This window comes from Mastigoproctus giganteus, chromosome 6, assembly GCF_048544385.1.
Source record: "Mastigoproctus giganteus isolate SK-2022 chromosome 6, ASM4854438v1, whole genome shotgun sequence".
In the NCBI taxonomy this organism is placed as follows: Eukaryota; Metazoa; Arthropoda; class Arachnida; order Uropygi; family Thelyphonidae; genus Mastigoproctus; species Mastigoproctus giganteus.
Window position 1 is genome coordinate 179,550,401 of NC_143580.1, and position 23,109 is coordinate 179,573,509.

The following is a 23,109-nucleotide window of genomic DNA, read 5'->3' on the forward strand; positions in this document are numbered from 1 at the left end:
CAGGGTGAAGACTGAATGGTAATCCAAGGAGTCCTCACCAAGCTGCAACTTATATATACAGGGTGCTCCAAAAGAAATGCCCTTTTTTATTTCTATTTATTTTACAAATTCTTGATAGTTTTTCTCATATATTTTTAACAATTTCCTTTATTAAAGAAACTCAAATGCTGTCATCTAATGTTTAATATGTTCCTTTATGTAGCAATGTTAATATCTACAAAAAAATGTTCAAAATCCCCCCCCCTGTTTTTCAATACAGGCTTCAGTCCTTATAAATCTCCTACAAACCCTCATGCACAATTGCAATGTCAGCTTCGGCAGATTTGTCCAGAATTGTTTGTTTTAATTCAGAAATTGTTTATGGTTTCATCTTGTAGACAAGATCTTTCATTATACCCCACAGACAAGTCAAGAGGGGATAGATCTGTTGATCATGGTGGCCACTCAATGTAACCATGTCATCCTAGCCACCTGTCTGTGAAATTAAGATTTAACCACTCCCTAACTCCATAATGGTATGGAGCACCATCCTGTTGGAAAAATATATTATTTTGCTCATGAACTCTAGGCCAAAATTTGGTTTGTAACATCTGCAAATAATTATCCTGATTAACAGTCTCATCAATGATATTGGGCCTATTATTGCCATGGATGAAATGGCTGGCCAGACTGTGATTCCTGGTAGGTTAAGATCTTTTTCAAAGCAACATGGGGGTTTACATTGACCAATACACACAATTATGATGACTGATGTGCCCATTCAGTTTCAAGGTTGCTTCATCTAACCACTATATCTTATCAGAAAAGTCCTCATCTTCATAAACTTTGTTCAAGAAAATTTCACAAAATTCCAATTGTCTGTCTTGATCACCATCATGCAAACTCTGTAGCACCCAAAGAATGTAAGACTTCATCTTGTTCTCTTTTAAGAGTCAAAGAACACTGCTTTTACTAATACCAAACTCTGCAGAAAGATGTCAACTGGATTTCTGAGGAGTTCGCATCAATGATTGTCTTAATTCATCAGACTTTTCTGCCGTTTTTGCTGAAACTGGCCTTCCTGATTTTTTTGCATCATTTACGCTTACAGTTTCTTCAAATTTTCTGATCAGTCTTATGATATTATGACTTGAACTTGCCAAAAATTCAATTCTTCTGCTAACAAATGAGCAACTTTAGCTCCATTATTGTTGTTTTGGTAATAATGTTTAACTGCTACCACTCTTTGTTAAACGATAATCCATGTTCATTTAGGGTAATCTTGAATAAAATTTTATTTCAAATCTGAAACAAAAAATTAGAAAACAAAAAAAAATTAATAAGAACAGAAAAAAGCCAAAAATTAAGAAGTCATTTGAAATAAACATTTCAAGTATAAAAATAAAGAAGGATGTTACTTTTGGACTACCCTGTATATATTTCATAATGCATGATATAAAAAAAGTTTCACTTCTTTATATTTATCAATATTTTAAAAAAACTATGGCAAAGTAAAAACAATTTTATTCACTTTTATATAAAGACTTTGCAGTTATTCACAAAACTGTGAAAAATTGAAGATGAAAATACAATTTAATCAGTTTTTGTGCCTGTTTGTTATGAACTAAGAGCTTGATATTTGGTTACAGAATTGTTTCATGCAATTATACTGCAGTCACAGCAGGGATTTCTTAAGGGGCAGTCTTGTCTAACCAACCTGATAGGTTACTATGATGTAGTGACCAAACTGAATGCAAATAAAAATTTTGATATCATATATTTGGATTTCAGGACAGCTTTTGATACTGTTACACATAAAAGACTGCTGCATAAACTGGAGAAATGTGGCATTAAGGGCAAGTTACTGCTATGCATAAAGGGATGGTTAAGTGAAAGAAGATAGAGAGTGGTTATCAGTGGGCACTGTTCTTTGTGAACTAATGCTATCAGTGGAGTTCCCCAGGCTTCAATGAGTGCTGGGCCCACTGTTGTTTTCAATATTTATCAATGATATGGATGAAGGTATATCAAGTTTAATGTTAAAGCTTGCAGAGGATACAAAGGTTGGCAGGGTGGTTAACAACAGTAATCAGGGTGAGCTACTGTAACACAATTTAAGAAAATTGGGTCATTGGGCTGTGAAATGGCAGCTGAAGTTTAACACTGACAAATGCAAGATACTGCATATGGGTAGCATTAATCCCAGAGTAACTTATCAACTGTGTGGTACTGCACCCAGGGAAGTGGAAAATGAAAAAGATCTGGGGGTAACTGATAATTGGTTAATTGGTAAATGTGGTAATTGTTTCCTTCAGCTTGAATTGATCTTCAAAGTGAGTATTTGTCATCTGTGATTGCAAGCATGTCTCAATTACAATTATATGTGAAAGTGTTGTTTTAATGTTTAAACCATGAAACTTTGTGCACAAAAGTTTCACCCTTACAAAATGACCATTGTTCAAGAACTCAGTGAAAATGACAAAATGAATTGACTAAATTTTAAAATGTATTAAATTATGTATGCATTTTATGGAGTTAAAGCAAACAATATCTGAACTTGAAAAGAAAAATATAAGTGATGATGATGCACATTTTTAATTGAGCAGTGATGAAATAATCCTCATCAAATTCACAAACTGCTACTTCATTCAATGATGGTATGATACACTGTTTTCAGTTTCAAGATTACTGGTCCTTTCTTCTTCAAAAATGAAAACAGCCAAGCAGTTTCTGTCAATGCAGAATGCTATTGTGACATAATTTAGGGGTTTGGCCACAGAGTCTGAAGAAATAAAAAAGACCTGGGGATAATTGTGCAGTCAGATATGAAATTCTCTGAGCAGTGTAGACAGGCTGATGGGAGAGTTAATGTGGTTTTGTGAATGATATAGAGAAACTTTGCTAGCAGGGATAAGGAGGTGATAACCCCCCTTGTACAAGGCCATGGTTAAGCCACACCTTGAGTATTGTATACAGATCTGGAGGCCTCACTTTATGAAGACTGCAGATCTACTGCAGATCTACTACCTTCTCTGATCTACTACAGATCAGAGAAGGGCAACCAGATTGGTGAAGGGAACAAAAGGGTGCCCTTACGAAGAAAGGCTTCAGTTCTGCAAATTGCAGACTAGGCACCTGCAGAAAGCTATGACTGAGGTGTTTAAGGTCTTGAATGGATTAACTAAGCTAAATGCTGATGGTATTCTTCCTCTTGCCGAGCCTATGCACATGAGGGGGCATAAATTCAAATTGGGGAAGGATGGTTGTAGGATAGATGTGTGGAAGTTTGCCTTCAACCACTGGGTGGTTTGAATAAATTCAAGGAAGAACTAGACAAATTCTTGGATGGGTGAAGTGTGTAGGTTTTTTTTTTGGCTGATGCTTTATAAGCTTTGTTCTTGCATCATTTGCCACAATTAATACTAATACTAAATTGATAATACAAATGAGATATGATATTTACATTATGGAGCAACATCTCATATGACAAAAGCGAGTACATATCTTTTACGCAAAATCTTTTTTGGCTAATGCATTTCTTGCTTTGGAAATATGCCACGGCTGCCTCATTTCTCCTCACCTTACAGTACCTGATTTCTTATGGGAATACCTCAAAAGGCATGTATATGCAACTAAGCTGTGAATTACTGAAGAGCTCAAGACATGTGTTCATGAAGGAACTGCTAGAATAAATGAAGAAAAGCACCACAAAATTATGATGAATTTCACTCAATGTGTTCAAGAGTGTACAATACTGAAAGGGGTGCACTGGTTGCATTTAATATTTTCAAGAAAAACTCCCAAATGTCAAAAAAAAAAAAAAAAGAGACATTGTTTTCTATCAAAATGTGTCAGTTGTTTCTGATGGATACTTTTGGTAGAAACTACAATTATAGCTTCTACCAAAATGAGATTAATTTCAATCATAATGTAAATGTGTAAATATTTATATTGAATATTCACATTTTTAAGAGTTGCTGCTTACATTAATCTCCTGATTTACAAACACCATGTGTTCCTGAAAACTAGTTTATAAATCAAAAGGGATTTTCCCATATGTAGTGACATAACATGAAAATGGGTGCCATATACAAATTTTTTGCTCCCAAAAAATAAAAATTAAATCTTTCTCATTAGTGAATAAAACTGGCAGGCTAATAGACTCTCCCCACTACCCTGGAATGTGTGCCAAAATTCTAAATCAGAACTTTCTGTTTTTTAATTGATAGATCACAGTTTGTTTTTTAGTGCTACAGTTAATAATGATACTACATCTATATTATAGCATTTCAATGTATGCTTTATTTAATACATACATTTCTCTTTATCTTACACATTACAGTAAAAACAAATAACTCAAAGCACAGTACTGTGTTATACAATAATAAATTACGTGACAACTGCCAATAAAGTTGCCATTCCAAAATCTAGCAGTAGTCTAATTCCAGAGTTTCTGGATTTGAGAGTCTGTAATATACCGATTATTATCTGAAAATAAATATCACTGTAAAATAAATATCATATTAAGAATTTTACATGGTAGATTAACAGGAAAACATAGTAGTAGCAATAATATGATTTTACAGGAAAAGATACATATTGTACTGCACATTGTTACATACAGTATATATATCAAATATACAACACAAATCTTTAAAATTTTTCATCTTTGACCAATTTACTTTTAAAAGTTGATACTTTTTGAGGCTACTCAAATTTATTTATAAGAGTAACATATCTTATCATGAAATGAATATGCTGGAAATTCTTGCTTGTAAAACTGAAAGTCTGCAAATTGAGATATACTGTATTTTATAATATAATATAATTACTGATTGTAATCTTTATATTTTTTTGTTAATAAAAGATTGAAATTTAAAAATCCTTTTTCTTATTTCTTAACCTTGATGGTCATTAAACTATCAAGGTTAAAAATCTTCATGTGCATCTTGTTTAGTATTTCATTTTTATGTATTTAAAGATTAAAAGTGATGCATTAAGCATACACAGTTGGCCATTGCCATACTCGAGTAACTACTCATACAATGCTCAACACCACTTCAACCATAAAATTATAGCTTGAAAATTTACCTATTAAAAAATGGAAGTCTAGCTTCAAAATAATCAAAATTATTTTTCACTCTTTCATTCAGTTTAAGCTGAAGCAGAAACTCAATATCTTTCTCGTCCTATATAAAATAAAAATAACATCATCAGCGTATCGTTTAAAATAATAAGTACAGAAAAGCTCACTAATTCAAACTGTTTTCTGTTAGAATTGCAAAATTCTTTCAGAATGGTTTAACAATCTCTTTGTTAAAGAAGACAAATCATTCAGAAGGAAAAAAATTAAACACAAATTAAAACATTAACATTTTTATTGTTAGCTAATGCCCCTGTGCATCCTTCAAATAAATTCTGAGTGATGATAGCAATATCAGGTGCCTTTTCTCAGTATCATAGCTTCCATACAACCTGTTGATTAGGGAGTCATAAATCACCCCCCTCAATTGTAAACATTTATATTGAAGGAAACAATTTTGAAGATATTGAAACAAATCTTGTCAAAATTGACGAAATGTTAAAGTATAAAATAAGATTTTATTAAACATATAGTAAAACTAAAAAATAAAGAATAATACAGAAACTTATTATGAATAAAAATAAAAATATATACAGATTAATGCTAAAAGTGATAAAAGTACTAAATGTGATAACAAAAACAAAATATACATTAAGAACCTTTCAAGCAATGTGCCCCTTTATCAACTTAGAAGGTAAGTAGTATGGCATACATCATTATATTCTGCATAGGTGCAAAATATAAACATGTGCAACAACAAACAAACAAATGCAGATCATGAACAGTGAAGAAAAAAGGGGTAAGGACAAAATAACAGCCATCAGACTGAGAAAGTAGGCCGATGTACATTTGCCACATTATAAGGTCACCATCTTTCATCAAGCTGTAAAATAACCACTTCCATAATAGAGTGTATGCAGGTTCCATGAATGTGATTAATGTTGGAACCTGACAGCATGAGTGATGATAAGAACCATGTATGCAGTCCAAAATTTCAACATTGGAATGTGAGTATTCAAGTGCTGCTGATATTAATAAGGCTCAGCAACAGGAGAGCAGGCAAAATTGGCCTGATGAATAGCCCTCATGTTCTGAGATGCAATGGCAAAGCCTCCGATCTGACTCACCAATATAATATACCTTGCAATCTGGGAATGTGATCTAATAAATGGAATCTGCATGTTGCAACATGGGAATGACAGATTTAACTCTGGAAACCACTGACTGCTACTTCCTACCAGGAAGCTGCACACAACCAATATGGTAGTGTTGCACCCTAGCAAGACATGCAGATAAATCCAGATAGTGGGGAATATAAGTGGTGGCAATAAACTCACTATTATGATTCAAATGGGAAGCAGAATTTTTGTCAGGTCAACTTCACCCACTCTGCTGTTGCTGAGCATTATTGGGGTGAGCAGCACATGAATTATAACCCACATTCCAACGTTGAAATTTTGGACCATGTACATGATTTTCATCATCTCTCCTGCCGACTGGGCTAGCCGGGTGGGTAGAGTGCCTGACTGGCAACCCAAAGGTTGCGGGTTCATATCCCGCCTCGGGCTTGGATATCACGATGGTGCTGCACTATCCGGTTGGATATCACGGCCACGATACACGAAGGAAGCAGGAAAAAACTGATTCCTTTGTGTATTGATCACATTATACGATGATAAAAAAAAATCATGTCTCCTGGTTGGAAGAGCTCCACATAGTTGTGGTGGGCAACATTAATCACAATCATGGAACCCGCATACACCTTATGGAAGCAGTTATTTTACAGCATGATGAAGATGGTGAGTTTATGTTAACCCCAGGGGCTCACACTGGTGAGTATGGGCTTGGCACACCCAGGGTCCTGAGCTGTATATCATCATCCTTCTCTTTCTTGGTGATTCCCTTCTACTTCTGACTTGTTTTATTTATTTCTCTCTCTCTCTCTCTCAGGATAACTCGGAAATTTTGTTTTTGGCTGGTGCAGAAAATGCCTCAAGCTTCCTTGCACCATATGACTATTCATAATGATAATAACATGACAAATGTACATAGCCTACTTCCACAGAATCTGATGGCTGATGTTTTGTCCCCCTGCCTCCTTTTTTCACCATTTACAATCTGCATTGGTTTGTTGTAGTGCAAGTGTAAATGTTGCACCTCTGTGGAATATAATGATGTATATTTTTATTATTATTATTATTAGCCATATGGTACAAGGAAGACTGAGGCTCATGCTGGACCAGACAAAAAAAAAAAAAAAAAAAAAAATTCTGAATTACCCTGAGAGAGAGAGAGAAGGGAATCACTAAGAAAGAGAAGAATGATGATATCCAACTCAGGACCTGGGTGTGCCAACCCCATACTCACCAGACTTGAGCCCCTCGGGTTAAACTATTTGTGTTCTAAATCAATAAAGGGGCACATCACTCCAAAAGCTTCTTAACGTATATTTTATTTTTGTGCTTATTGTTTTTAGTGCTTTCACTTTTGACATTTATCTGCATGTATTTTTATAAGTTTCCACATATTGTATTTTATTCTTTATTTTTATTGTATTTTTAATAGTCTTATTTTATACTTTAGCTTTTTGTCAGTTGTGACAAGATTTATTTCAGTATGCTTATTCCCCATGAATAATACAATTTTGAAAAGTTTCCGTTTTTTTTTTTTTTTTTGAAAAATCAGTGGCCAATATTAAAAATTATAACATGAAATGCACTACTGTATTTACAACTGGGCTGCAAGCTGGTGATATAGAACAGAGTACAGTAGGAAATGTATGAAAAAAGTTATTTATTAAGATGGAATAAAAGATACTGTCAAAATACATTGCACATCAGTAACAAAAAAGGATATTAATTTTGGTAATTTAAGAAGCTGTGCAGGGCACTTCCGTAGCCAGGTGGCAGGAGCAACAGTGCGTAGCACACGCTTCTTGATTAGACTGGGGTTCGAGCCCGTGACCACCAAATACCGAGGATGCGGAAAGGTCAGGGAATGATCACCGCATATCGCCAGAGTAATATGACCTTAGTTGCTAATGCTCCTAAAAACCAAAACAACAACAAGCTGTCCAGAATAAAATGAAATAGCGACAGCATTTCATGGGAAAAAATCAGTAGGTGAAGTGGAAAGTGAAGAAAAAGAAAATAAAGTACAATAGAAAAGGTTAAATTACACAAAAACAGAAAAATATTTTTTGTCCTAAGAGAAATGAAGAATAAATGAAATGGTAATACGACAGGACTTTTATTCAACAAGACAGTACTGATTTCTTGAAGAAAGGTAAAATTGGGAAGGGACCACATAATACTTATTAAACTTATAGTTATCAATTGTTAGCACAATAAAAATTGTTTAAAAATTATATTATTCATATTCAATTTGATTTGAACACTTTGTATACAATTGTTTTGAATATAAATATTTTGCTAATAATTTCTTTTTCTTGTCATATTTTTGGTTAGAGAACCACTCATATCCAATATATCAAATAAAATTAATACAGAAATTTGTGAACTAAGTGCACTTCAACCTGCATGGAGTGTAATCTTCCTTTAATTTCTTAAAGAATTACAGATTATTCTCAGCCATTTTGTGGTACTTTCTGTACTTCAGTGACTGTAAAGACAGCACAACTGGTAAATTATGGTGACTTCACTTACATAGAATTGTTAATTTGATTACAACTTCCTTACTTGTTAATATTTAGCCCTTAGTAATTATATGTGTAATAGATTCTGAGTTAGTAACAGATAGCTATTAGTAAACATCAGGTGAAGATTAATTTTAGAAGTTTAAATAATTTTAAAATCAGTTAATTTAGTTAGTAAGATTAAATTTAATAAAATTAAACTTAAGCAAACAGATAGCCATGAATACTTACATTCCTGTAATGCTGTCCTTATGACACCATCAGCCTCACATTTCAAGACACTGGTTTAAATTAATTATATGTTCTATACTGTACTCTCAAACTAAGAACTTTTTGAATAAAAGGTCTCCTGGGGCCAATTGTAGTTTGTACCTGAGGGTGAGGATATTCAGAGAGAGAGAGAGAGAGAAAATAGGAGTTTAGATGTTGCAGGATTAGACATCTGTTTGGCAGCTAATCTTTGTGAGTGTCTTAATTGTGCGGGTGGGTTCAAGATTACATTTGGTAGGGGGATGGAGGTTCTTTTTTCAAGGTATAATTGTTATGGTTAATGTTTATCTGCATGCCTTTGTTTCAGTTAATATCATTGGTTATGCCAATAATGAAGGATAACTTGTATAGCCTGCGTTTCCAGTACCTGTCAGTGGTTAGGACAGAGATGTTTATGAAATTCCATTGGTAATCCTTGCACCTGGTGTGGAATGCAAAATACAATTTTGACATTAGGCTATGGGATATGTCTTATTTATATTCTTTAATTCTTTTGAATAATCTTCTACCAGTTTGCCCAATATACAATTTTTGTCAATCTTTGCATTGTAGATTATATACTGGGTATTTAGTGGAAAGAGTCTTCATCAGGGGGTGAGGGGTTTACCATATTTTTAATGGTGTTAGTTCTTGTAAATCTGGTTTACAACCCATATTTTTTGGCTACATTTCTAATCTGCTCACTAATTTGGGGGACATAAAAGAATGTACTCTTTTTTTTTTTTGGTTTTGGTATGATTTTGATCTGTTCAAACAGATAAAAAACATAGCAGATCAGAAACAAACAGATTAAAAACAGCGAAAAAAATATGGGTTTTACACCAGGTTTACAAAAATTTAACACCATTAAAAATATAATAAACCCCCTCTCCTGCTTCACCCCTAACAAACACCCTTTTTATTAAATACCAGTGTATTTAATAGAAAGGTATTCTATTAAATCCACTGGTTTTCCCAGTATACAATTTTTGTATACAGGGAAAACTAGTAGAACATTATTCAAAAGAATTAAAACACATAAATACGACATATCCCATGGACTAATAACAAAATCGGATACCACATTCCACACCTGGTGCAAGGATCACCAAAGGGAATTCAAGATAGGATGGAGCAATTCAGACTCATACCAGTTGGGACATTGCCTGGGCTAACAAGGTTCCTGCTGTGCTTGTCAGGGAACCAGGTCACACAGTGCCTAATATGCTGCCAGAACAATTATCAAAATGGCATCATCAGTATTAGAAGATTAAACAGCAAAGAAGTGGAGTTAGCAAAAGAACTGTGTCAATATAATATCAGAATAGCAGTTATCATAAAAACCAAGAAGGTGAAGAGAGGGAGGGAAGAGCTAAAGCTAAACAATCTAACTGGTATGGCAAGCTGTGCTTGCTACCTGAGATCTACAACGTTGGTAGAACTGATATTCAGTTGACACTCAAGTGAACCTAATTTCGGCAAAGTCCGGTCAGTCTTTGACAGCCAAATCCTCTGCTTGCACCTTCACGACGGTGGGACTATTAGTAACCTGGTATAAATCCCCACGCACAAGACCTAAAATATAGTACCTAGCATACCCAGGTGCAAACCAACTAAGCAAGGGTCAAGGTGTGGTGCCCTCACGACACAGGGGAATGCTGTCCCTCTGTGTTACCAGGCAATACTAGATGATTCTCATCAACCAGTGCAATACCACCACTTTGCTTATTGGAGCCTTGAAGTGGTGGGACCCAAGTTTAGTCTCCACAGCAAAGCTCTGGCAACCCTCCTTCCCTTCCATCATGCAGTATGATGATGCCTTTTGAGATTATAATGAACATCATCCAATCTTCCTTACATTTCAAGGGTATAGCTCTAAAACAGGCCAGCCACTAGATAGTCCACCAGACCAAACCCATCAGTAACTCTCTAAGAGGCTTCTGGATCAGCTAGTGTATAATCTTGCTGCCTCTACTCTGCCAGATAGTAACTGGAGGGAATCCGAGTACTGTGTATGCAAGGGCATTGTTGAGGCCATGTTATGTCAAGGAGCTGGGTATATTCTTACAATGTGTATGCCATATCCAAAAATTTCATTACTTCATACAGCATATCCTCATCACTTTTTCTTCTTACTTCTGAATACACTCTGAATTGTCAAAATAATACAACAAACTTATTTGCAAAAATATCTAAACCTCCCGAACACTTCCTCATTAATTTCACAAATATATGTAGTCTCAGTTCTAATCTCAATGATTTCCACTTACAGTCTGCCAAATTTCATATATACTTTTTTTGAGAGAGAAAGAGAGAATCCCAGTTATTGGTCAGTTCAACCACTGCTTATCTCAGTTGTCCAGATTGTTCACTGTATGATTCCTTTCAATTCAAAGGTGGTAATTGTGCATATGTCTGTTCTAGTATTCCCTGTCAGAAACAGTAATTTGGAATCTCCTCTTTTCAATCTTCTCTGGCTTAAAATCTCTCTACCACATTCTGTCAAATTTATCTGTTGCCTCTATCTTCTCCCAAATCCACTAATCACTTGGAACTGTTTGACTTCCTCTCTTTGAAACTTGACTTTCTCTAGTCCAACTTTCCTAACAGTGAGATAATTTTCCTTAGCGATTTTAATGTTCACAACACCAGCTACCTTTTGTTTTCTAGTCACAAGGACTATCTGGTCATGATGCTGAAGCTTTTGCAATTACTAATGATCTAGCACAGATTGTTCCTTTATATACTAGAATATCAGACAATCCTAACCATGCAGCCAGCATGCTTCATCTTTTTCTCACAAACAACCTTTTTGAGTACATGGTCAAGGTAAGTGATCCTCTAGGCACCGCAGATCACAACTTGGTGATGGTGTCTTCTCCAATGGGCCTTTCTCTCATGGCCATTTTCAATCTTATGTTATTTGGCATTACAAGAAGGCAAAATAGGATGATCTGCGAGATTTCTATTTTTTCTTTTCCTTGGTCGAATTACCATTTCAAACCTTCTGGATGTCAAAGTTTGTTCAGATCGTGTCATTAAAATTATTCTTGTAGGGATGAAATCCTTTATTCCACACCCACATTAAAATATTATCCTTTATCTAAACTTGGTTTTCCAATAAATGTGCTAAGGCTGTTCAAGAGAAGAATATTGCATATCGTAATTGGCTTGTATCAAAATCTCCAGGTTCATTTTCTGGCTACACCAAAGATTGCAACAATTGTAAAGCACTTACTAATCAGTCCAAACTAGATTTCAAATGAGCTAAGTGAACAGCATTTTAAAGAAAAGAAGAACTCCTCATAACATACCTCGACATCGAAACAGCTTTTTATGCTGTTCAGGTACTTGCCCTCCTACAACTGCTTGAAGACCACTACTAGAGGGAGATGCAGTGCACTTCCTCTCATCACTCCTTCTCAACTGTACTATCATACTCCATCATTCAAAAAAAACTTATATCAGGCAAATACCACGGGGGGGGGAGTTCTCTCTGGTCTCCTCTTTACTGCCATTATATCCCCTTTCATAAGCCAGAGACTAGATGTATTGTCTTATGCAGATGATTTAAAAATATTTACCACCATCCAAGCAAAACCAGACCCCTCTAGGATCACAAAGGAAATTAACAGTGTCCTCCTCGCACGAGCGGGCTACCTTAAACAATTTGGCCTTAACATTAACCCAGCGAAGTCTAAGTGCATGCTCTGCTCCCTGAAGAAAGAAACAGCAATCATCTTGCCCAACAGCAGTGGGGGCTCCATCCCGACTGTTCCTTATCATTTAGATTTGAGGGTTATCTTTGACACAAAACTCAGATTCAACAAGCACATTGACAAACTCATCAGTCAAGTGGCACACCTGAAATGGAGAGTGAAACAACACCTGCATTACATCTGAGACAGGGTTACAGCAAAAAAAGCATCTCAGGACCATTATATACTCCCCACTACTTTATGCAGCTGAAATCTGGGCATCAGCAGCACCCACGATCAGAAAATCCATCTGGGCAGCAGAATATTGGCTCATCAAATGGATGACCTACAAGCACAGGTTACCACCCCATGTTCATACAACTGAAATGGCCCAGGCTCTGGGAATCCCCAGGCTGCCCTCTCTCATTGATGAAAAAAGACTGATAATCTCAGTAAAGATGTTGACCAGTCTGATCACATCTCCTTTCTGCGATCTCTGTGGATGGAGGATTCCACCTGCCCAGCTCAGAGCCACCCCAACTATCTGCCCTGGCAGATGCAGCTGACAGTTTGCAGTCCATGGAGTGTGTTGGGTGAAGTATCCCATGTCTATATCGTTGGTTGACGGCAAATTTCTTAAGGTCGACATTGATGTCTTGGATTCGTCCGAGCATCTGGTATGGTAGGAAACAATCTGATAGGTGGAGGCGTACATGAAGAGGGCAAATAGTTGGGGTGGCTCTGAGCTGGGCAGGTGGAATCCTCCAGCCACAGAGATCCCAGAATGAAGGAGATGTGATCAGACCGGTCAACTTCTTTACTGTAATTATCAGTCTTTTTTCGTCATTGAGAGGGGGCAGAGAGTGTAGAACACACTCTACACTCTCTGCCCTCTCTCAATGGACATCAACACCGATCTTAAGAAATTTGCTGTCAACTGACGATATAGACGTAGGATACTTCGCCCAACACATTCCATAGACTGCAAACTATCAGCTGCATCTGCCAATCCCCTTAACTAATACAGGGAATGGCAACCACAGGGGATGTAGTGCACCATCTCTTGACAAAGCATTGCAACTCATCGACAGAAGTGAAACTGCCCCGGTTGGAGACCCCTGTGAATTAATTAGTGAGTATAACGGGAAACGAGCCTGACAGTGCTCTTGCTGCTCTGTCCCATGAATTCTGAGGACAATAGTCACTACTGTAAATTGTATATGTATTTTTAATTTTGTTTTATCCCTATATAATTTAATGTCATCTTTTTTTGTTTCTTTAATGTCTTATAGTATTTAATGATTTTGTAACACCTCTTATTTGTAAACCCCTGGTCTTTTGGCCGTGAAGAGAAAGTTGAAATACTTAACCTTGTAACCAGTTACAATCAAATGTTGCAATAAAGACTCTCTCTCTCTCTCTGAGTAGAAAACTTATTTCTTGTCCAAATAGCAGTTGAACATTCTGGTCTCTTGCCAAAGCTACTGGCTGTAACTTTTGTCCATCTCTGTTCCCACTTCTGTCAAATCCAGATGGTTTTGACAGAATAACCACTTAAGCCAAAAACAGAATTGCCATTGCCACTTAAGCCAAAGATAAAGCCAGCCTGCTAGCATCCCACTTTTCTTCCAACTCATGTATTGATGATCTTGGTAAGCCACTTTCTACCATTCCCAGTATGCTCCATTCAATGCCTCCTGCAGTCTTCTGTCAAAAGGATATCAGAAGAATTTTGAACAATCTTGATGCTAAGAATGCTCCAGGTCCTGATGGTATTTTTCCAACTGTTCTTAAAACCTGTGCTCCTGAACTTACTCCTTTTTTCCCTTCTGATTGTAAAATTGCTCATACCCAGCCAGTTCCTAAAGAGAGTGACAAATCCCTCCCATCCAATTATCATCCCATTGCACTATCTTCTACTCTTTCTAAAGTAATGTAGAAATCAATTAACTGGCAACTCCCAAACGATCTGGAAACCGTCCATCTGATCAATGATCGCCAGTATGAATTCCATCAGTGTCAATCCACTGGTGATATTCTGGCTTATTTTACCTATTTGTGGACAAATTCAATGGAAACGTTTAGTGAAACTCAAGCAGTTGCCCTTGACATGCCAAAGGCATTTGATCATGTTTGGTATAAAGGTCTTCTAAATAAGCTTACATATATGGTTTGCCAACTGTTTTTTGTAATTGGGTATCCAGTTTTCTTCCTGACTGCTCATTGTGGGTGATGGTAGATGGCTCTCTGTCTTCTAACTTCTCCACTAATGCTGGTGTTCCCCAAGATTCAGTTCTTTCTCCCAGTCTTTTCCTCTTGTATATTAATGACATTCTTCCATTGGCCAGAAATCCTATCCATAGTTTTTCTGATGATGGCACATTGCATTGCACCTTGAGAAACCTTGCCCTACACAAACAGCTTCAACTTCTCAAATATCCACTACCAATTCCTTAAATGCTGATCTCCAGGTAATTCTCCACTGGGTCAAAGATAACTTAGTTGATTTCAATCCTTCTAAAACTCAGTCCTGTCTTATATCTCGAAAAAAGAATTCTACTGCTCCTATGCTTATCTTCGATGACACTGATTTCTAGGCAAGATCATATATCTCTATTGGAGATTACCCTGACTTCTAATCTTGGCATTAGCACATTACAAATATTCCTTCCTCTGCATCTAAAAAACTGGGTTTACTCTTTCACTCTTGGTGTTACTTTTCTTCCAAAAAACTGTTCACTCTGTACAAATCGCAAATTTGCCCTACCATGGAATATTGTTTCGACATTCTTCCCATTCTTCTCAATTGGCTTCTTTAACTCCCCCACTCTCTTCCAAAGCAGTCCGAACACATGCCGCAACCAGTCATCATCTTTTTACTGTCCAACTTCAAACTCACAGAACCAACTTTTCTTCTTTCTCATTTATTCATTCATACATATTTCGTTAAAATTACAATCTACAGAAGTTCAAGGTTCTAATGTCAACAAATCTTCTTTCATATTCTCAACCTTCAACTCATGCATGGTACTAAGTACTATAGGTTCTAATACCTCTCGTGTTTGAGGTTTTCATTTAAAAAAAAAAAAAAAAAAAACTCAATTTATTCTGGGAGTAGAGTAGTCTTCAAGAAGGGTACAGTAATAGCTTTTAAAACTAGTTTGGAAGGACGTTTAATTGGCTCTGAAGCATTATCCTTTTAGAATTATGTGAACAACATCTAAGATGACAAGTTAGGTGATGATATTTTTCAGTGTTTATGGCCTATTTGACGGCTCAAAAAAGATGATACAAGAATTCAACATTTTAATGTTAAACTTCAGTATTTTATAAATTGCAGTAGAAACTATTGACAAATAAAGAATATTAGTTTGAGATTTAAATAGGACAGTAGCAAATGTAGTAAATTCTCTACCCTGCTATTTAAACATTACCAAATTTCAGCAAAATTTAAGAAAATCTGGAGAGAAAAGTAAACTTAACAATAATGTAAAAGGCTACTCAAATTCTATGCAATCCATGCATTCTTAATTAAAAACACAGTATTTCAGCATAAAGATAGACACAAGTTTACATAACAAAAGGAGCTTAAAGAATTAGTTGGAATATAAGAGTATATAAAAAATATGAACATGGAAGAACCATCATTGAGCAATTTAAATATGCTAATTAGTGCAAAAAATAAAACATATAAAAAATGTTAAAAAAGACAAAATTGAAAAGCTATCAGATTTTCCATCAACCATTAAATAAAGGAACTTTCTTGCTTCAAAAGTAAATGGCATTCCTAATGCTTACTTGATTTCAGAAACAAATGGCAAAAATTTAAGAGAACTTTAGAGATAGGTACAAAAGAGGAACACAGGAATAGTGTATATAAAGACAGGAAATTGGGGATGGCATGGAACAGCAGACCCAAGAAATTAAAGAAACAGTTACAGAAAAGAAAAAAAATATTATGAGAAATTTTCGCAAATAAAACTAATAAATACCTGTTAGAATATAAAGAAAATGTAAGAAGACTAAGATATATATGAAAGAGACCAAAGAAAAAATCTTGGAATAATTTTGGGAAAGGTATGGAAAACATGTAGCAGGAAGGTGGAAAAATGTTGCAAAATCTCAGTGTGGGAAGAAAAGCCAATAATTAAGATAATCGAAAATAGTGAAGTTATGACAACCATGGTTTACAAAACTACAGGAGTTTTGTTTGAATGTGTATGAGCTGGTTGTTTTCCAGTGTATGAGCTATGGCCACTCAATGCAGCCTGATTGAGATGTTACTGAAACACTACACTTTTGCTTCATCTACTGTTGTGCCTCACAGCTTTCCTTGAGGAGATGAGGTACTAGCAGTGGAATTCCCCACTTGATTTGTTCTTAGGTATGTCCATTTTTCTTTCTATATATGTTGCTCAACTTCAATTGGTATTTTATTAGGTAGACTATTTCTTTTCTTTAAATTCAGATTTCTCAACAGTCATCTTTTTTTGAAGTTTTTTCACTCCTGTAATGTTTTTTTTTGGTCAATCTTCAGTACACTATTATTTCAATACATTCATAGTCAGACTAGTTTTGTTTCTTCAAGTTTGTTGTTGCTGTTTTTGATGAACTCTGAGCTGCCAGATAGGGACAGAACTATCTCTGCAGGAATTCTGAACTTTTTTAACATTTAATGTTTTTTCTAGTATCATCACCATACTCTTATTTCTATTTTAGGTCAGTGAAGAGCTTATTCTCAAAGAATTTTATGATATCTGACTACGGGGCCTCTATATAAGTTTTGAATGGTATTTAGGCTCCTCTTTCATTTGCATTCTTTTGACTTATAGCCCCCTCTACCTTCTATAATTTGATCTATCTTTGTGTGAATATTAACATAAATACCCAATCATTCTTTGTACTTTTAAAAAACATTTCTGTGATTCTAATTTTCAACTTAATTTCCATTGCTTGTAAAAGAACTATAGTCTTTTTTTGTAATATTCCACCTGCAATTACTACTATCATATCTGATTTTTTTTTTTAAATTTTGACATAATAGTGTTATATATTTTCTTGTTACATTTTTGTTCAAATTTCACCATGTGATTAGCTTCTCCATTTCATTCCAATTTTGTGTTCTTTAAGCTCCCACCATCAGTATTACTTTTTAACCTTGTGTTCCTAGCACTCTTGCTTACTTTAAGCATTCTTTGCTATTTGACATGCATTTCTTTATTATGTCATCACATATATTTTTAGTCCTAATTTTTTTGCCTTAATTGGTTTTCCTTCCATAGAGTTAATATTTTTATAGTAATTATGAGGCAGACCTTAATGTGAAGATTTTTAAGGAAGAAACTATTTTATGCTTTACTATCCATGCCAGAGGTACTATTAGTCAATGTTTATTTTTGTGTTCACGTGTTTTCATACTTTTTCACAGCTACAGGAGTTTTTGGGTAAAGATGTGTTTATTCACCAGTTGTCATAGTACTAGGCTATTCAACTTGTTTACTGGTTGAGGGGCTTATCAAAACTATTTACTTCTTATGCCCACATTGTGTCTTGTAGCTTTCTGTGAGACAGGGTAGCTGTTGAATTTCCCATTTTATATCTTCCCAGGTATGTATATTTTATGTTTATATACAGTGAACAACTTCTATCAGTTGAAATTCACTTTACCCTTTTTCTAAATTTAGAATAATAGTTTGTGATAAACTTTATTGCTAGTAAAATAGACTGTCTCAATGGGCACTTTTTGAAGTTTTTTTTCACTCTGTCAATTTCTTCCAGTCATTCTCCACTACATAATTATTTCAGTATCATAGGTATACTTTGCTTTTGCATCATCAAACTTTTCAATGGTTTATTGATGAACTCTGAGCTGGCAGAAGAAGACAAACCATCTCTACAGCATTTTGAGTTTTTTCATTTGCAATGCTGCTTTTGGCACCTTCACTCAGTGAAGAGCTCAAAGAATATTTTGAACAATTATTATATGCAGGTGATATTGTGAATTAAATAGTAGCTTCCAAGATCTTTAAGAATCTGAATAATTTGAATAAAGGTTTTAGAGAATTTGGAATAAAAATTAGTTACATAACAACAAAAGTTATGAAAGTGCAGAGAGAAATAAGGAACATTTAGGGTGCAGATTAATGTTTACTGCCTTTGATATATGCGAAGGTCATCCCTATGCGATTTAGGGCACTGGAACAAGTAGGCCGTGCTTTTTAGTAAATGGATTTTATCTGTGAAGAAGAGATTTTATCTGTAACACTTTTGTTGTTTGTAGTGTTGTGTTCTAACATCAACAGATGCATTTGAACAAGATTCAGAATCCACATCATTAGAACACAATGCTATTTCAGTATCAGATGACATATTACAAAGAGCTAATTCAATGTCATCAGCCTCAACATACTGTCCATCCCTGTTCCTTTTTCAATCATCAGGATTGAAAAAGGAATAGGGATGGACAGGGATAACAACCCTTTAGGGTAAAATTTCATAGGTAAACATTTTTTGCACAAAATTTTACCGGTAGACACACACTAAGGATGATGTTTTGTTTTTCACAAACTAAAGAATTAAAATTCAAGGCGCCTCCGTAGCCAGGTGGGCAGGAGCGGCAGTGCGTAGCGCATGCTTCTTGATTAGACTGGGGTTCGAGCCAGTGACCACCAAATACGGAGGATGCGGAAAGGTCAGGGAATGACCACTGCATATCCCCGGAGCAATATGGCCTTAGTTGCTAATTCTCCTAAAAACCAAATAACAACAACAACAACAATTAAAATTCAGCAAGCATAATCTTCAAAAAATTTTAACCTTTTCTTCTTGTGGAAAATACTAAACTACATAAAATAACTTCAACATATGGAAAAAATACTAAATTAGATAAAATAACTTCAACAACATAAGCAAATAAAAAATACTAAACTAGATAAAATAATTTAAACAACATAAGCAAATAAAAAATACTAAACTAGATAAAATAATTTCAACACAAGCAAAGAACATATGAAACTGTGAGCCAAGTATACAGCTCTTATAGCACTGTATACTGTGCTCTTATAGCTCACAGTATAATTAATTTAATTTAGTTTTGAAAAAAATATCTGCAAGATATGCAAGTCTCATTTGTCACAAGGAATTTGTCAAAAGGTCAATAAAATTTCGTCCCGAGTTACCAGAAGTGAAAAATACCAGTAGTTCACTACGAAGTTCAAAAAGTCTCACAAATACTTTGTCTCTGAATAGCCACCTTACTTCAGTGTGTAAAAGGTGTGCTTTATGCTGACTATCCATTTCATCACACAAAATTTTAAATAATCTGGATAGAAGTAGTTGAGATTTGACAAAGTTAATTTTTATGTTCATCCAGCACAATTTTTAAAAATGGTAGTATTTGTTTAGCTGCCAGAGCTTGTCTATGTAGAACACAATGACTGTTAGTGCTTTGTGGTGCCATATTTTAAGATTCACGTCACAGTTCCCTTCATCTTCCCAACCATTGCCTGAGCACCATCAGTACAAACATCAATACATTTTCCCCCAACTAATTTTGTGCATTGTGATAAAATCGTTGATGCAGTTGAATATTTCTTTCCCAGTAGTGTTGCTTTGCAGAGATTTACATAAGAGCAGGTCTTCTTCTTTTTTTTTTTTTTTTTGATTTGGTAGTTGTTGGCGCATCGGCTTCTGTGGCCATATTGCACCTCCCAAGGTTTTTGCAGTACTTTGATCCAAGCCCGAGGCGGGAATCGAACCCGCGACCTTTGGGTTGCCGGGCAGGTACTTTACCCACTTGGCTAGCCGGGTCGGCAGGTCTTCTTCAATAGTATTATTAATCTATATAGGACAAATACTAGTAGTACATTAAGTCCTGAAATGTCAGTGGATTCATCTATCTGCAGTGAATACTCACTGCAAAGTTTCAGTCGACAAACCAGTCCACGCCACACCACCAGCACTGTGTAAACATGCAAGGATATGTTAGCAGAAGGCTACTTTGTTTCATCCACCCAAACGACACATGATATCAGTTCACTTTCCCCTCTCCCTCAACCTGTGTACTCCAGGCTAAATCGCATATGAATGGCATATTACATCACCACATTGCTACTTTTTCATAGATTTCATTACTTCTACACATACTTCTCTATGCAAAGCCCACCAAAATAAAGTGTTCCGCAGTCTATTTTATTATTAGTCTATGCCAGTATATTAATAACCGAAAAAAAAAAAAAAAAATTTAATTATAATGATACAAAAGTGGTGTGCACTACAAATATGCAAATTTTATTTTTTAAATTATTAATCACGATTTTTTACAGAACACTTGTTCACATCTCATGGAATGCTAGCGTTCCGCAGAACACCGTTTGAGAAATGCTGCTCTAGACAGTGTGACTGACACTAAGCAAAATCCCAGTCATAGTGCATTAGCTCACAGTTTAATCAGTATGCCAATATCATTCAGTTGTTCATTTCGCATGCTTTTCCTTTTACAATGCATTTCTGGGCCACAATTGAACATATGCATATATCTGCTTCAAGGCACAAAAATTGCAGTTCGTTTGGATGGAAGTTTGGATTACAGGTAGGGAACGTGTTAAATCAGTACATTTCAAACTTTTTTCGCCCCAGAACCCATGTGAAAATCCAAATCTTCTACAGAACCTTCTTTTCAAATCTGAATCTTCCAGAGAACCCTAATATCTTTAAAAACATGCATAAATTAAATTTCATTTATGCATTTATACGCATGCATATATTAAACAAAAAATCAATGATAAAAAATTAATGGAACATTTACAGAACCTGCTCTAGACAGTTTTGGATTGTAGATATTTCTTGATGCATATGAAATGTTGTTAAAAATCTGAAAACCCTCATTCCCCATTTTTTAAATTTTTTTATGTTATTTGCTGATAACATTGCTTCTCTACTATAAGCTCATTGTTTGAATGAGTGCATTTTATGTTTGAAAATCAGAAAACTTTCAACTGCTGTAAGTATAGTCATATGGATTAATGATACAAGGTCTGCTAACCACTAAATTAAGTCAACAATTTACCAAATATGTTTCTAAAGCAATACAGCTTCTGATACAAGTATATTAACCCAGTGATGGTGTCAGGTCACCTGAGAGGTGACCCTTACAAACAACCTTCCTATGTTAACAGTTAATTCATGCCTAAAAAATTTAGGAAGGTGAGATATTTTCACCTTTCTAAAATATAGCCAAACTTTTATTGCAATACTTTTTGAAGTGGTTTTTTTACAGCTTTTATTTGAAATTGCATATGAGAATCTGTCAGGTGGCCCACCACTATCTTTGCAACTATATGGCTTTTTTGCTTGAAGAGTGGTGTGGTATTGGCAAGTGCCAGTGCTGTTTGTTTATAGTTTCAGGCTTGTGTTTCTTCTTCCATTTGTTCAATAAGCATCTACAGCCTTACCCTAGTTGTTTTGAAAAATATATTACTGTTTTCACATAGTCAATATAGGAAACCCAATGTTCTCTCAAGATAGCTGCTACACTGCAGAAAGCACAATATGTAGTTCTATATGTCACACACTGTGAAGTGTGTCAGATTTGAAATAAGCCTGAAAATGTAAGTAACTAATAGTACTGAATATATATAATGTTTTTTTGAATTTTTAATAATATTTACAAATAACTAAATGCACAAGACATAATACGTTAAGAGTTTATTGTCTATATAATATCGGTGTACATACACTATAGACAACTCTTAAGAAACTACAAAGTAGTTGTTGTAGTAGGCATTATTTGCTCTCTTTCTCATATTGTGCTCTTCCTTCACGACAAGCTGCCATGATATTGCACTACCTCAAATAAGCAATGCTTCACTAATAGAGAAGACTACTGTTACTTATTCTCAGTGAGTACCACCACCCAGACGGCACCATTTCAAGGCTATTGGCCTATCATCAGTGGATGGGTAGGTACCCTGGTATTGCAGACATGATAACCCAGTTGTGAAGATAATCACACCATATGAGAGATGCCAAAAGGTGTATATGACAATATTTAAAAATAACTAAATGCACAAGGCATAATACATTAATAGTTAAGAGTTTATTATCTATATAATATTGGCGTACATACACCATAGACAACTCTTAAGGTAGTGCACTCTTAATTCGAGGTAGTGCAATATCATGGCAACTTGTCGTGAAGGAAGAGCACAATATGAGAAACAGAGCAAATGATGCCTACTACAACAACTACTTCGTAGTTTCTTAAGAGTTGTCTATGGTGTATGTACGCCAATATTATATAGATAATAAACTCTTAACTATTAATGTATTATGCCTTGTGCATTTAGTTATTTTTAAATATTGTCATATACTCCTTTTGGCATCTCTCATATGATGTGATTATCCTCACAACTATCATATGGTGTGGCCATATGATAGTGAGTTTT

The 23,109-nt window shown here is 35.2% G+C and overlaps 1 protein-coding gene across 2 annotated transcripts in view; it reads right to left on the reverse strand.

The window, feature by feature from the left end:
• Positions 1-23,109, reverse strand: part of LOC150084779 (AP-5 complex subunit mu-1-like) — a 222,972-nt gene that overhangs the window by 46,403 nt on the left and 153,460 nt on the right. For both annotated transcript variants that reach the window (XM_090375538.1, XM_090375539.1), the window contains one exon: positions 5,071-5,168. In XM_090375538.1, coding sequence (XP_090231664.1) covers positions 5,071-5,168 — 98 coding nt within the window. The remainder of the gene's footprint in view (positions 1-5,070; positions 5,169-23,109) is intronic.